Source organism: Lepus europaeus, chromosome 13 (assembly GCF_033115175.1).
Source record: "Lepus europaeus isolate LE1 chromosome 13, mLepTim1.pri, whole genome shotgun sequence".
Classification (NCBI taxonomy): domain Eukaryota; kingdom Metazoa; phylum Chordata; class Mammalia; order Lagomorpha; family Leporidae; genus Lepus; species Lepus europaeus.
The window spans coordinates 91,560,031-91,576,874 of record NC_084839.1 but is presented as its reverse complement, the minus strand read 5'-3'; the positions used below and the strand labels follow the sequence as shown (position 1 = coordinate 91,576,874).

At 40.8% G+C, this 16,844-nt stretch overlaps 1 protein-coding gene across 3 annotated transcripts in view; it reads right to left on the bottom strand.

Moving 5' to 3' along the window:
- TMEM182 (transmembrane protein 182) overlaps window positions 1-16,844 on the bottom strand; it is an 83,162-nt gene that overhangs the window by 10,222 nt on the left and 56,096 nt on the right. For 2 of the 3 annotated variants that reach the window (XM_062208799.1, XM_062208798.1), the window contains exon 4: window positions 12,382-12,519. The exons of the other annotated variant lie outside the window; for it this stretch is intronic. In XM_062208799.1, the coding sequence (XP_062064783.1) occupies window positions 12,382-12,519 (138 nt within the window). The remainder of the gene's footprint in view (window positions 1-12,381; window positions 12,520-16,844) is intronic. 3 annotated transcript variants of the gene reach the window in all.

Sequence of the window (16,844 nt, the reverse complement as noted above, 5' to 3'; positions counted from 1 at the left end):
TCTTTAAAGAAACAAAGTATGTTATTGCAGGACCGGAATTGTGGCACAGTAGGTTAAGCATCCCCCTTGTGGCGTCGGCATCCCATATGGGCACCAGTTCTAGTCCCAGCTGCTTTGCTTCTGATCCAGTTCCTTGCTGAAGGCCTAGGAAAGCAGTAGAAGATGGCCCAAGTGCTGGGGCCCCTGCACCTATGTGGGAAACCCGGAAAAAGCTCCTGGCTCCTGGCTTTGGATGGGTCCAGGCCAGGCCGTTGCAGCCATTTGGGGAGTAAACCAGCAGATGGAAGATCTTTCTCTCTGTCTCTACTCTCTCTGTCTGTAACTCTGACTCTCATCTAAATAAATAAATCCTTTAAAAAATGAAAGAAAGTATGCTATTGCAAAAATTAAAGGAAAAAAATAAGAAAGTAAGAAAGGAGGGGGATTGAGTGTGTGAGAGGGAAGTATGTTATCATTTTGGAATTTTATCTATAGAATACATGAAATCTGTTCTCTTTATATTAATACAAACTTTAAGAAATAAAACACACTGACTCAATTTTCTAAGAAAAATTTTTGAGGATTATTCAAAGACACTCACTAAGAGATTAAGATTTCCAAGTGCTTGCAGCACAGTGGCACAGGGATTGTTTTGTAATTAGTTATTTTCAGCTCCTTCATTCATTTAATTTTCATTCTGTATTGTCTGGAGCATATAGAAATGATACACAAATGAGTGCTATGAAGCTTAATTATAAAATGAATGCCTGTAAACTGGTCCCACACCTAGGAGCCAGAACACCAACCACCCTTACACCATTTTTTCTGGGATTTCTTTGGGGAAAGAGTTGCATCTCTAACATGCAAGGGGAATTTCAACTTAAACTTGGAAGATCCAAAATTACAAGCCAGGAGAAAGAGGTGTACTGCTAAGAAGCTTGCTGTGAGCGATGTAACCCCCCTTGATGGCTCTCAGTGCGCCTCGTGCTGTGGCTAGCATTGGGGCCTAATAGAGTGGACTGATGGAGCTCCCACACTCATAGAGACTCCCTGCTAGGCTTAGAATGACATCTGCAGTCTTGTCATAGTCTCTCCTGACCTGTGGCTTTGCTTCCTGCAATTTCAGCCACCTCTGGTTCAAAAATATTAAGCAGAATATCAATCAATCAATAAATTGTATACAGAGGAGCAACATGGTAACCTTAAAGAGTGTGGGACTAACTGCACCTTCAGGCCTCCACTGAGGGCTTTGGAATATATCCCCTGCAGACAAGAAGGATTACTCAATACAGGGTCATTCCACTCAAGTGTGTACCTTTTTACAAAAACATTTCTGCCGGAGTCGCGGCTCACTAGACTAATCCTCCACCTGCAGTGCCGGCATCACGGGTTCTAGTCTTGGTCGGGGCGCTGGTTCTGTCCCGGTTGCTCCTCTTCCAGGCCAGCTCTCTGCTGTGGCCCGGGAAGGCAGTGGAGGATGGCCCAAGTGCTTGGGCCCTGCACCTGCATGGGAGACCAGGAGGAAGCACCTGGCTCCTGGCTTCGGATCAGTGTAGCGCGCTGGCCATAGAGGCCATTGAGGGAGGGGTGAACCAACGGAAGGAAGACCTTTCTCTCTGTCTCTCTCTCTCTCGCACTAACTCTGCCTGTCAATAAATAAATAAATAAATAAATAATCTTCTCTGCGAAAGTAAGTTCTTTAAAATAGTTTAATTCATGTTGTTGTAATAATTGGTTCTTCCTTACAGTAATATGCTATTGTTTTCTTTTATAATAAACTTGCGCTCATTTTTCTGTATCGTAGTTCAGAAATTATAAAACCATCCACACATAAAAGTCAGCATTATTGACTTAATTGTGATTCTTGATATTCTTGGACTTGTTTTCCACTGATTTATCCTCAGTCTTCTGATACAGCATTCTTTCCTTTTATAGTTATAACATCATAATTATATCTATCTGATTCCAAATATTCTTTGCTGAATGCACATCACACTGCTTTTGAAATACATCAATTTCCTCTTTCCTTTCATGTCTGGACTCATATTTTTATTTAGTCAACTGAACCTATATAATGTGCATTGAGTTTCTTAAATTTTTATAACTTTCTTAGGTTGGCATAACAATTTTCAGCATTAAACATCCTGTTTACTAAATGTTACTCTATTAAGAAATATTACTAACAGAGAATGGGCACAAGGATCTGTCCATCTGTACCAGTAATCAGGGATTTATTCTGAAAAGCAGTGTGTCATTTTACACTAAGTAAGTATTTATGCTCAGGACTTGCATTTCAGGAAGCAGGAACTGGTTGATGTGTGCAGGCTTTGGATTCTGACTGCCCTGGTTCAAATCCCAACTCAGAAGTTTGAGCAGCTGGAAAACTTTGCACTTTACTCACTGAGGCATCTTGGACAACTTCCTTATTTCTCCATCTAAGTCTCTTCATTGGTAAAGCAGAGGTAACTCAGGCAGCTACAACAGAAAGTAGTCACAAAGAATTATCCCAAATAAAGCACTGAGAAAGTGCCTAGGACATGTGAAGCCCTTACTAAGCACTGGCTAATTTTGTTGTCATCGTTTTTATTATTAAGCTCTGGCATGAATTCCTGCTAATGACTAGCAAGTATCCCTCTCTGAAGTCTTCTAAAGCATCAGAGATTCTCTCATGTGCCTGAGTTAACCTGGGATTGGCCAAGAGTCAAATGAAGAAGCCCACCAAGCTGCTTTCCAGTTCTGATCACCGACCATGAACGACCTGAAGTCTTACCGGAGCATTCCACAAGGTGGCACCAGTCATCCTGCAGTCCCATTGTCAAACATTTTTCAAAAGAATAGAAGGTGAATTCTGACACAGGCCCACTCATATTATGAACATTTTCCAATGTAAACGTCCAGTCAAACAAACTTCCTCTCCTCCCCACCAGCCCTTTAATTATAGGAAGTATAAATGCTGTCCAGGAAGAGCGCAGGTCTATATGATCATTCAGGTGAGTTAACACTACCCAATGTGTTCTTCTATCCAGGAAAGTGGAAAGAAAAAAAAAAAAAAAAAAAAAAAAAAGGAAAGACTGTCTCGGGGGAAAATCACATAATTTATTTAAGTAACTAATATACCCCTTAACCACTCACTCACACTTATTTCTGAGCAGAGCAACTATTTAGTATGCAATGAAAGGGAATATTTGCAAAGAAATTGAATCTCCTACTGTGCTACACAAAGAGAGGACCTCAATGATATGCGTACCCTGGGAGCTGAGAACTAAAACAGGTGGGAACGCACTGTGCCTTTCAACCGTGACCAAATCTAATCCCAGACCAGCGACACTGCTCAAAGTTCAGAAATAATCTTGTCATCTTCCACGTCTGAAAACTCCCTGAAATTAATGAAGATTAATTATCTCGCGTAAGATTGTCATGTGAGCAGAAGCATTCATTTCCCAGGCTTGTAACCCTAGTTCTTAGAATAACAGTGCATTTTGAGAGGGAGTTGTGAAACACTTATTCAAGCTTGAAGGTCAAGGTTTTCCAGAAAGCCTCCACAAAACTACTGGTGAGTTGTCCTCCTGCTCCCTGGCCTGCTCAGCATCCAGAGGGACGCAGTAAGCGTACACACAATGAGCTGGGGTGGGCAGTGGATGCTGGTGGGACAGTGTCCAATCTCTGGAGAGATGGCTCTGTCTCCTCTCATCTTCAGTCTTTTATTCCCTTCCCCAGGCATCACATAGCTAAGGTGTCCTAGGCTCATAGAACGGGGCTTGAAATGCGTCTTCCAAATTTTGAGCAAATTCCTCAGGAAGTCTCATGTTGGTGCCATGGGCACTCACATGTCCACCACGTGAGGGCCCCATGTGAACCTGATTCTGACTGCTCCACACTTCAACTGAACAGCAATGTGAGAAGGGATGAAGCTTCAAAGGGGAACCTGAGAAAGAAAAATGATAATGTTTACAAATATTTTATAAATAAGAACTCTTGGGGACAGCATCATGGCTTAGCGGGTATAGCTGCTGCCTGAGATGCTGGTAACCCATGTGGGCACTGGTTTATGTTCTGGCTGCTCCACTTCCAATCCAGCTCCCTGCTAATGCCCTGGGAAGAGCAGCAGAAGATGACCCAAGTGCCTGGGCGTCTGCCAGCTACATGAGAGACCCCTATGAAGTTCCTGGCTCCTGTCTTCAGCCTGGCTCAGCCCTGGCTATTGCAGCCACTTGGGGAGTGAACCAGCAGAAGGAAGCGCTCTCTCTCTCTCTCTCTCTCTGTAACTCTGACTTTCAAATAAGTAAATAAACCTTAAAAAATTAATAATAACTCTCCACAGTGCTTTCCTATTTAGTATTGAGTAAGGTTGATTTGTTCTAGCATTTAACATGTATATAAAATGCTAGGCCAGAGACATTAAACAACCCGCATTAAAAATCCTAAAGCAGATCTTCGAACATGAAAATAGTAGTAATATCCAAATAAAAACTTTTCTCGAAAAATTTCAAATATGACAAGTGAGGGCAGAAGGTGCTATACAAAGCACTTCCTTTAGAAATGTGAGGAGGACAATGTCTTCTCCTTGTCTGCTTGGAAAGCAACTCCACTCACGCTTTGAATCCGAGCTAACAGGAAAACCAAATGACTACCCTGTGGGCCATCAAAACCGGAGACAGCAATTCTACCTGAAGAAGTAGGAGAGTACTCCAAGAAGTTCATGGGGCATGGGTTTAAAAGAGAAGCTCATCTGGCTGCCCAAACATTGACATCCATGCCTAATGTTTCATAATACACATGTTCCAGAAGGTTTCGGAAAGCCCTGTGTTTTTCTGGCTGGTATATCAGTGACAAACCATTTGGGGGAGCTGGTTTTTTTTTTTTTTTTTTTTTTTTTTTTTTAATCTCTCTTGCACCTGGCCTCCAACACACCAGAGCTCTGAGAGAATCTGTCCTGAACTTTGGGCGAATACTCTGCTCCTTATTGAGAAGTTGGTTTTCTGTTTGTTTTTTCTTTCTCCTGAAAGCCTATTCCTTGCACACCAGGAAAGACACTGAAGCCTGTTTCCCAGGCGTGTTCTCACAGGGTCTCCTTTGTTTGTCTTGAGTCAGTGGTTGTTTATAGCCTGGGGTGCGTCCGACAGAGATGTGCAGGCAGCAGGTGCAGTGGGAGAGGCAGGGAGCCTGCCAGTATAGAGGGCCCGCCCCCAGGCCGTCAGCAGTTCTTTCCTAATCTCTCCCTCAGCTGGGATTTCTGGGCCTCCTCAAACTCATCTCCTGCCCCGAAAACTGCCAGGTTCCTTATGGAGAGAGACACTGGGAGCCTGACACCACCCTGATGCCTCTCTGTGAGCCACGTGGTCAGTCTTGACCAAAGGAAGACGAACATCTGAACACGTCCCTTGGCTTCTGAGAACTATTTTTATAGGACTAAAGGGGGAAAGTCTCTTGTGCTGTGCTGCCTCATAGCTCTCTTTACTCTCATGGGGAAATCAGTGTGGTTTACCACTGAACAGTTGTCAAGGCACTTGTTCTTTTGACAGGAACAAGGGAAAAAAAAAAATCCCACAAATTCCACTTCCTTCTAAGTCAGTCTCGCCTGCTCGAGGTGGGGGATGTTTTATTGCCTTTTTTCCCACTCACCTTTCCTGCTCTCATTTTTCTGAAGGGACCACACCACTTGACTTTTAGAAAGCAACTCCTATCCAGAGAGCAGATGCTTTATAAAGCAGGGTGCTGTGGACCTTGTGGGCTGCTGTCCCACATGGCAGAGGACTTACACAACTCACTCCAACTCTGCTTGCTGACATCACAGGTGAGCGACAGTGGTTTGTGGAAGAGTTTCGGGGAGCCAAGAGCACACTCTGGGAGCATGGAATAGGGCAGAGCACACAGGCACAGGCAGGAAGTAAACTGCAGCTCTGCCTCCTTCAGATTCCGAAGGGCTAAATCACACTGCGTGGGTTTAACACACCCTGGCCTGAAATAGCAGCCGCTCTAACCTTGTGACTTATAAGGTGTCTACATCAAGTCTCAACCCAGAGTCTGACAAGGGACTTAGAGAGATTCGGGTGCTCTGCGGCTCCTTGCCTGAGGAGAGATCTTGTCTACCTCTACATTCTGCAGAAAAACTCAGTAGTCCTCCAGAGTGCCACCAAGGAAAAGATTTCAATTAGAGCAAAAAAAAAAAAAAAGTCTCCACCCTTTAGTGCTGATAAAATGCAGACTTTTTATGTCATATTCCCCAAGGCCAGTGTCCCAGAATGCTCAGTCGACATCATTATTGTTTCTCCTATATTTAGATGTCCTACTCCTGTACAATTGCTCTGATGATGTCAGTTTACCCAGAGACCAGGAATACTCGACTACAATTTTCATTGTGTACCCCAAATATAAAGACTATCCCACCTATATCACTTCACTACTTCCTGCATCTTTCCTGTCCTATCTGTTAGCACGGCGTCAAGAGAAAACAATCGTCAACCTCTATGTAACCAACAGCTCTCCGTGAGTTCACATGGAAATAAACTGCAGCAGCTGTTCAGGCTTATCCAGGTGCCTGCTAACTCTCCAAAACTTGCATCCCGCTTGTAAGATCCTGACAATCACTGTGTACTCTGTCCAGAACTGACCCTTGAGGGAACGTGGCCTGGCCTGCCTGAGGAAGTAAAAGAGTACTTCAAAAAGTTCCTGGAAAAACAGAATTTAAGGGTAACTTTATTTTAAGGCAAAATAATTTTGAAATCCATGCAGGTTTCTGACAATCCATATTTTTCTTCAAACTTTTTGAAGATCTGCATATACATGGATTTCATAGTTTTTTGTTTGTTTGTTTTTAAGATTACATACAGAAATCAACTAACAGATGCTGGTGAGGATGTGGGAAAAAAGGGACACTAACCCACTGTTGGTAGGAATGCAAACTGGTAAAGCCACTATGGAAGTCAGAATCTGGAGATTCCTCAGAAACCTGAATATAACCCTACCATACAACCCAGCCATCCCACTGCTTGGAATTTACCCAAAGGAAATTAAATTGGCAAATAAAAGAGCTGTCTGAACCTCCATGTTTATTGCAGCTCAATTCACAATAGCTAAGATACGGAATCAACCTAAATGCCCATGAACAGAAGACTGGATAAAGAAATTATGGGATATGTACTCTATAGAATATTATATAGCAGTAAAAAACAATGAAATCCATTCATTTGCCACAAAATAGAGGAATCTGGAAAACATCATGCTGAGTGAAACAAGCCAGTCCCAAAGGGATAAACATCATATGTTCTCCCTGATCAATGATAACTGAGCACCTAAAAGGAAACCTGTTGAAGTGATATGGACACTATGAGAAACAATGTATTGATCAGCCCTTGTCCTGACTGTGGAGGAACAACTTACTATTTTATTCCTTTTAGTATTTTTTTTTGTTCTACTTAATACCATTGGTTGAACTCTTTAATTAACACACAATTATTCTTAGTCATTTAAATTTAACTGAAAAGTGGTCTCTGTTAAATATAAGAATGGGAATAAGAGAGGGAAGAGATGTATAATTCGGTACATGCTCACTTGGCCTTACCCTTAATGGTAGAGCTAGATACATGCCAGGAGATTCCAATTCAATCCCATCAAGGTGGCATGTACCAATGCCATCTTATTTGTTAAAGTAAGTTTATAAAGATCAGTTTAAGTTCATAGTTAATCAAAAAGATACAATTAAGTGTCAAAGGGATTACATAAATAAGACCAGTGTCTGCAAATAATATTTGAGAGAATTAAAAAGGAGAGAATGATCCTACATTGGAAGCAGGATACACAGCAGACTCATACAATGGCAAATGACCTAAACAGCACTCTGGCCTCAGAATCAGCCCTTAAGGCATTCAGATCTGGCTAAAAGGCCCATGAGAGTTTCGCAGGCATGGAAAACAAAACAAAAAAACAAACAAAAAAAAAGTCCTAAATGAAAGATCTCTGTGAGTGAGATCCCAGCAGAAAGAATGGGCCATCAAAGAAGGAGGTACCTTTGAAGGGAGGAGAGAACTTCCACTTGGAATATGGACTTGTTGAAATAAGATCAGAGCTGGTGAACTCAAGAGGCTTCCATAGCCGTGGCAACTCATGACAAGAGCCTCGAGTGATTACTGATGTCATAAATAAGAGTGTCAATTGTTAAATCAACAATGGGAGTCACTGTGCACCTGCTCCCCATGTAGGATCTCTGTCTTTAATGTGTTGTACTATGTGAATTAACGGTAAAACAACTACCCAAACAGTACTCCATACTTTGAGTGTCTTTGTGGGTGCAGTATGTTGCAATCTTTACTTAGTATATACTAAGTTGATCTTCTGTATATAAAGATAATTGAAAATGAATCTTGATGAAGAATGGGATGGGAGAGGGAGTGGGAGAGGGAGATGGGAGAGGGAGGTTATTGGGGGAAAAAGCCACTATAATTCAAAAGTTGTACTTTGGAAATTTATATTTATTAAATAAAAGTTGAAAAAATTTTCAACAAATCTTAAACAATCATGTTTCCCTGCAGTAAGCTTGTAAGGCAAACAAAAATTTTCTTTATATTTAGATCCAATTAATACTATTGTTTATTCATAAAATTTGCCATACTAAGCTACTCACCTCTTAATGGCATGTCTTGAATTAAATTTATATAGTATAAAAGATAAAAACAGATTAATTCATTTATTTGACAGACAGGTAAAAAAGAGAGACAGGGGTCTTCCATTTACTGCATCACTCTCCAAATAGCCGCAATGGCTGAAACTGGGCCAATCTGAAGCCGGGAGCCAGTAGCTTCCTCCAGGTCTCAATGTGAGTGCTGGGCCCAAGCACTTGGGCCATTTTGCACTGCTTTTCCAGGCCATTAGCAGGGAGCTGGGTCAGAAGTGGAACAGCCAGGACTCAAACCCATGCCCATATGGGATGCTGGCACCACAGACGAATGCTTAACCTACTTTACCACAGCTCTGGCCCCGGGTTTCAAATTTTTTTTTTTGCACTAAAATAAACTTCCTTTTACTTTTGATCGTCTACAAACTTTATCAAGAGCCTTCTGCCCAAGTGCTAGGCAGGGTAACACCTGCTCTCCATGCCTTTCTCCAAGCCTGTTGACCTAGCCAGGCAAATACCAAAGGCCCCACCCCTGACGCAGACCCAACAGCTGTGATATCAGCGCCCCCCCACCCCAACATCAACCACAGAATGCCCCAAAACAGTCTTCCTGCTGATGCCAAAGAGTCATTCTACGTACACAGGCTCAGTAATGGCCATTTGGAATTTGAGTCTTCCCTTCCCTAAAGCCATCACCCAAATAAAGAGAGAGTATCCAGTCATGTTCATGACATTGACAAAGCAGTCACAGCCACTCTGAGCCCAAGCAGCACCTGTTCATAACCCACAATCGCTTAGAGCCCAGTGTGCTGGCACTGGGCAGCCACTGGGAGATCCAGGCAGGGAATGATGAGGCAAGCCCTAAAAAGAAAGGGATGTTGGAATACTTGGCACACAACAGGAGATCTCTTTATTGCACAAACATAAAATCTACTCGAAGAGAGCATTATAAATTAACTTCATCTTACTCAATGAATATGCTCATGGTTCTGAATGAAATGTAGCACAAAATAAACTTGGCTGACTGGCAAACCTAAGGCAAAAAAAATACTCCATATTTTCTTCATTTTCACATAAGTTAACATAACATTTCCATCTTTGGCTTTGAATAATAATGATATTAATAATAAACAATAACAGGTAATAGTAAGCTACTTAAAATTCTCTGTCAAAACAGTGCTCAAATTTAAGGGTGATGTTTTTGGCTTAAGAAGATTGTGTTTCCTTTTAGCAAGTGTTAGTAGATTATAAATTTTAGTTTCCCCTGAGCATACTGCTTTTCCCATCCAAAATAAAATAAATAAATAAATAAATAAATAAATAAATAAAAAAGACCAATATACTATCTCTTGCAACAGAATTCCTCTTTCTGTTCTTGGGAAACAAGTGTCAATACACAAACAATACAGAATTTTGTTATACGACGGAAATTTGAAGTCAAGTTTAAAGGAAGTATCATCATAACCATCTAGTTTAATGCCTTTCAGAGTGGGCTTACAGAACACTCTGGACACTTAAGAACTTCCAAGGGGCTTCTGAATGAAGTCTTGAGTTCAAGCCCCATACCAAGTGCACACAAAATTCATCACAAACAGAGAATCCAGTGCTCACAAGCTTATGAGTACATGGTACATATCAGATGCATCTACAGAGTTCTCTATCAAATATAATTCTTTGGCTTTACTACTTTCTTTCACAAATTATAAAATGGAAACATAATCAACAATTTGTTTTCAAAAGTACTTACACACACATACACACACACACACACCCCACAATCCTTTAATAGGGCCCAAATCAAGAATCAAATAATTTTTGAGCTTAAAACAATTGTACTGCCCATAAAGCATGAGTACTAAACACCTGCTATTATATCATTTCTCTATATTGATGAACTGAGGTTGAAAAAGAAAAAGAAGGCATTAAAAACAGAAATAGTTACACAAGGTAGAAAAGCACTGTTATTTCTAGGAAGACTACCAAAAAATATATGCATCTGAAATAAAACTTTGGATGAGATAAGGGCGGAGTGTGGTTTGGAGGAGTAGAACATTTGGCCAAGGAGGGGCTCAGTTTTAAGGGATCTGAGAGATTATAAATTAAAGCAGAAAGGTCATATATCATGAAATCTAGGAGAAAGAAGCCAGCCACAAACGGCCACATATAATACGGTACCATATACGTGAACTACCCAGAATAGGTAAACCCACGCAGACCAAAGGTAGAGGTTTCTTAGCGCTGGATGGGACATGGTGGGTGGCAAGGTTTCTCTGAGATATGCTGAAAATGTTCTGAGGTCAACTCTGTGAGTGTACTAACAAGAAGTGCTGAATTATCCATTTCAAAATGGTACTTTGAATGCTATGTTAATTATATCTCAGTAAAAATGATCATTACAAAATGATGATCTCTAATAGGTAGATTCAATGAAAGAACAAAGTTGAAATAAAATTCAAAAGAATAACAAAATAGGTTAAAAAAGGCTCTTCTCAGAGTGGGTTATTGGAGTCCTTTAAACAGAATAGATCTATGTGGCTATTATTTTTATTCCCTCTGCAGAATAAAGCACAGTATTAGGCAGAAAGAGTTTTGGTGCGATTATGATGAGCAGGATTACACACTATTTTTACAATGACAGTCAAGATAGGAAAGCCACCCATTCTGGTCCTTTCCTTTAACTGTCCCAACAGCCTCACCTAAAGACACAGCCTTCTGACCTCATGCCACACTCAGTTTGGTTGTCTCAGTGACATTGAAGTTTGTCTCCTCTCCTAGAGTTGTTATATTTACAAATAGCCTTGTGCTTATGCTTTCAAGTTAGTGGTCTGGTTTTGCTTCCTAAAATAAATGAAAAAGACTTAAAATTCACAAGACTCACCTACTCCATTATTTTTATATTTGTACCATGATTATTTTACCAGGAATCAGAAAGAGTAGTTGGGAAGCTGACTAAAATAAATTCAGGTTTTACAGAGAAGAGAATGTGTTTATACAATGCATATGAACCACAATTAAGAAAATTGAATAGTGATGACACAGAAAAAGATGATTGTTTAACCCATGATCAACAAATCACAGGCATATGCTTATCCCAAAATATCATCATGGGGTTATCTTGTTAAGAGCACACAAAAGGGGCTAGCATTGTGACATGGTGGGCAGATTAAGCCACTGCTTGCAAATCTTGCATCCCACATGGGCACCAAGACCCAACTGCTCCACTTCTGATCCTGCTCCCTGCTAATGTGCCTGGGAAAGCAGCGGAAGCTGGCCCTAGTGCTTCAGCCTCTGCCACCCATGCAGGAGACCCAGAAGGAGCTCCTGGCTCCTGACTTCAGCCATTTCATTGTAGCCATTTGGGGAGTGAACCAGGAGTTGGAAGATCTGTCTCTCTCCCTCTCTCTCTTTCTCTCTCTCTCTCTGTAACTCTGCCTTTCAAATAAATAAATATTAAAAATAAGAAAAAAGTACACAAAAAGAGATTAGAATGCTCTTGCACACCTCCAAGTGAATTAATACTGCAGAGTATTCTCCTCTAAGATTCAGTTTTCTGAACGTATCATGGGATTATGACATGGACAATGACTGTTACGACAATGCAGTGTGTTACTGCATGGAGAATGGAAAGTCCCGGGAAAATCTCTGACATGTGCTTAACACTCAAGAACTATTGCATGCAAACATTGTTTTATTACTACTGTTAGAAGACTGACATTGAATCTAAAAATGGAAGCCGTGACGAGATGGTGGGAAACCATGGCAGGAAATCACACTCTTTGCACTGTACGTACCTGCAGCAATATATGAGCCTCCCCCAGCTTTATAGAGAAAGTGGCTGGCGAAAGGGGCTGCACAGATGATCAGAAAGCTCGCGGTCACGACAGCAACTACCCCTAAGAGCATCAGAACTGCCCAGAAACCACGGTAAACTGGAGATGTCAGGAAAAAAGAAGAAAAGAAAACACATTTAGATTGTGAACACAGTATAGACAGACACATGCTAAGCTTCTTACCCCCTCACTTCTCTGATTTCAGCCAGAGCACCACTAGACAGAAACCTAGGCTAGCAGGCCCTGAATTATCTTACACAGGAGATCTCATCTGATGACTTTGGACTCAATGACGTCAATGTTGGTGACCTTCAATTAACATTTTGTGCTTGGTATCTGCACCACACACATTTAATATACTAGAGATTTTCTATTTTAGAGGTGGGAACACCTAAAGTTCTAGATAGAGCTCTCTCAAGCACCCAGCTGGGTCATGTGTGTAGATGTTCTACAACAGATGTACAAAGACATGAAGATGTGTTCACATTATTTACAGAGCCCTGCCTTGTATCTCCTGCTAAGATACATTTGTATCACAATGATCCCTTAGAAGCTGGTAATGATAAACCCAAACCTTCAACAAAAAGTCCACTGCTGGGGCAATTGTTTAGCCTACAGGTTAAAATGACCATATCCCACATAAGAGTATCTGGGTTCCATACCTGGTTTCAGTCCCTAACTCCAGCTACCTGCTAATGCAAACCCTGGGAAGTGGCAGTAATGCTTCAAGTAGCTGTATTTCTGCTATTCCTGTGGGAGACCTGGATTGAGTTTCCAGTTACCAGGTTTGACCTGCCCAGTCAGCTGTTTCATATAGTCAGGGAATTAACCAGCAGATGGAATCTCTCCCTCTCCCCCTCCCCCTCCCTCTCCCTCCGTTCCTCTTTCTGGAACACCCCTTCTCTTTGTCAGCCTTTCAAATAAAACAAAAAAGCCCCCTTCTATTTAGATTATGGCTCCTGTGTGAAATATTCTAAGGCAATAAAAATGGCAAGCCAAACCAAACAAAATTTGGTACAATGATGCTTTCCAAGCAAATCTGAGATTTTTAAATCTGATACATTTAAGATACACTACTCACTATTATTGCTTGTCCTTAGAAAGACTCAAAGTGAAAAGTACAGGAGTCTCTTAGTCAAGGACAAGCAAGGCTGAATTAATGGATGCAGCTGGTGATAAATGGACTATGGGTTTGGTGATATATAGTAATCAAATAAAAAGGAATTCTAATGATCATTTTTGAGCTGGGTAATTACCAGTCTATTAAACAAATTCATCATTTCCCAAAGGCTAAAACATGAAAATAAATTCTTGTTGGTACTAATAACAGGGGAAGACTCATTGAAACATATTAGTCAAATTATAATATTTTAAGAAAACACAGAAACATTCTAAGAAGGCAACAAATGATTTTTCTTAACAAGGCTGCCTGGCAAAGAAGCAATGTATTTATCAACTGAAATCCTAGAGGAAAGAGGACTGGGGATGGACATTTGAGAACAGGAGCCACCTCAGTCAGCTAGCTGGGAAACAAGGGCTGAGGTTTTTGTACATAACCAGTCCTGAAAGCAGGAATGAAAGACCAGCTCTGATCTCACATGCTAATGCTGCCCACTTGGCGCTGGCTTCCAGGTGGGTGGTGTTGGGAAGTACACAGCGGTTGTGTTCAGGTTCAGAAGGGAGCAGAGCAGGAAAGAAATATTGTCAACTCTGAGTCTGGGACATCTGAGTGGCACTCTGTGAGCCATCTCCAAGGACAGTGCAAAGTGTTCACAGAAACGGAATTAAATGATAAGTATATTTTGGTGCAAAAACATTGAAATCCATGCATATGAAAAATCTTCAAAAAGGTGATGGGAAATGTGTATTAATGAAAAATATGCATTAGTTTCATTTTTTAAAAATAATACAAAATACTTATGTTTTAACTCCATTTTTAAAATCCTTGGGTAGGGAGTGTGTTTCTGTGCACCTCAGATTCCAATCTTCTGCATAGAGGAATCAGAAAAAAAGAGACCCTCACTGTGGAGTGGAGAAGTCTCTCTTACGTCTTTAAACATTTCTCTTCCTATTTTGCTGTGTAGCTGTGCCAAAGTATAGGAGGCCAAATCTCTAAGACAACCCAGTCTTTCTGGTCAGAGAAATTGGGAAAAGGATCCCAGAAACCAGAGGGGAATCCCTCGAAGGACAGAGCAGAAGAGACTAAAAAATTCTGTTTGAAACTGCTCAAGTACCAAGTTCACCTGCAAGCTGTATATGTACCACACAACAACAACAACAAATGGTGAAAGAATTTAGCTAAGGCTTTGAAAACTGAATGGCAAGGTAAAACCCCACAAGAACCAGAGTAATTCCGATGTGGTCCCTGCTCCAGGGTGCATGACACAAACAGCATAGTGAAGAGTTTGAAAACAGAGTTGACAATGAAACTGCCACCGCAGAAGTAAAGGACAGAATGAGCAGTTAATTGCCTATTAAAAGAACTACAGCAAATTCACATTCTCCAGAATTTTAACAGTATGGAAGTCTGACAACACAATACTCAAAATGTCTAGGAAACAACCTGAAATTACTTGATACACTGTAAAAATCTGACCATTTCTCAAGAGGAATAGGCAATCAGCAGATGCCATCAAAAAGACAATTCAGATGTGTGAATTATCAGAAAACCTTAACCTAGCTACTGTAGAAACTGTTTTCTATGAACTGAAGATACACTTAAAACTAATAGTAAGAGGAAAATTCTCAAAGAAAAGGAAACTAAACAAAAAAAACTAAGCTGAATGTTTAGAATTAGAAAAAGTAATATCTAAAGTTTTAAAAACTGAGAGTCAAGAGGAGAAAGGAAATTAGAGAAGAAAAATAAGTGAAATTGAAGAGAGAAATAGAAAAGAAAAAGAGCAAAAACAAAATGAATGAATTTTCAGAAACTATGGGACAATATTACAAGTTTTCCATTTGTTTCATTGGTGGCCTTAAAGCAAAGACAAAAGCAAGAATGCAGAAAATCAATCATAAAAATAATTCCTGAAAACTTCTCAAAGTTTTTAAGAAAAGATTTATTTATCTATTTAAAAGTCAGAATTATTGAGAGAGGGAGAGACAGACAGATCTTTCATCTGCTGAGTCATTCCCCAAGTGGACATAATGGCCACGGCAGAACCAGGCTGAAGCCAGGAGCTGGGGCTTCCTCTGGGTCTCCCATGTGGGTGACTTGGGCCATCTTCCACTGCTTTTCTGAAGTCATTAGCTGGGAACTGGATAGGGAGTGGAACAGCTGGGAGATGACCTGGCATCTCATATGGGTGTAGGTAAGAGCTTTACCTGTTACACAACAACACTGGCTCTGAAGAGAGACAAATTTATGGATCCAAGAAACTCAATGACTCTAAAGAAGACTAATTCAAATAAATCATCTCTTAGATATAAAATGAGATCATCAAAAAATCACATAGAAAGAAAAGCCTTGAAAGCAACCTCTGGGGAAAATGTGACATGTTACACAGAGGGGTGTAACAAGCCCAATAGCCACCATTTTCCCATCAGGAAGCATGGTTGCCAAAAGTCAGGGTGACATTTTTAAGGTACTGCAATACAAGAAAAATTCTGCATATAATGAAAACACCTCATTGAAATTAAGAGCCAGTCGTTTGTGAGGGAGCAAAAGATAGAATTTAGCAGTTCTGTTGTACAAGAAATGCTAAATCAAGTTCTTTAGGCTAATGGGAAAGATATCAGAGAAAACTTTAGACATGAAGGAAGAGAAAAAGAAATGGTGGATATCTGCATAAATATAGTAGACTACTTTTTTCTTGATCTTTTGAATAATATTTGACTTTTGAAATTTAATCAGCACAACATACTAGAAAAAATGTAGATTATTGGAATATGAGTGACTCAATTATTTTCTTTCTTTTTTTTTTTTTTTTTGACAGATAGACAGTGAGAGAGAGAGACAGAGAGAAATGTCTTCCTTCCTTTGGTTCATCACCCAGATGGCTGCTACAGCCGGCGCACTGTGCTGATCCGAAGCCAGGAGCCAGGTGCTTCCTCCTGGTCTCCCATGCGGGTGCAGGGCCCAAGCACTTGGGCCATCCTCCACTGCCTTCCCGGGACACAGCAGAGAGCTGGATTGGAAGAGGAGCAACTGGGACAGAATCCGGCACTCCAACTGGGACTAGAACCCAGGGTGCCAGCGCCACAGGCAGAGGATTAGCCTAGTGAGCCACGGCACCGGCCAGACTCAAGTATTTTCTCCACTGTTGCCATGCAACCCTGGAGCAATTGCTGAGGGTTCTTGAACCTTTGCTGCCACTTCTGTGAAGTAGAGATGATGTATCTATGCTCTAGAACAATTAGAAGAATTGTTCATAATGCATGTGAAGAATATGATGTATAATAAGAGATCAATGAGTGGCATTTAC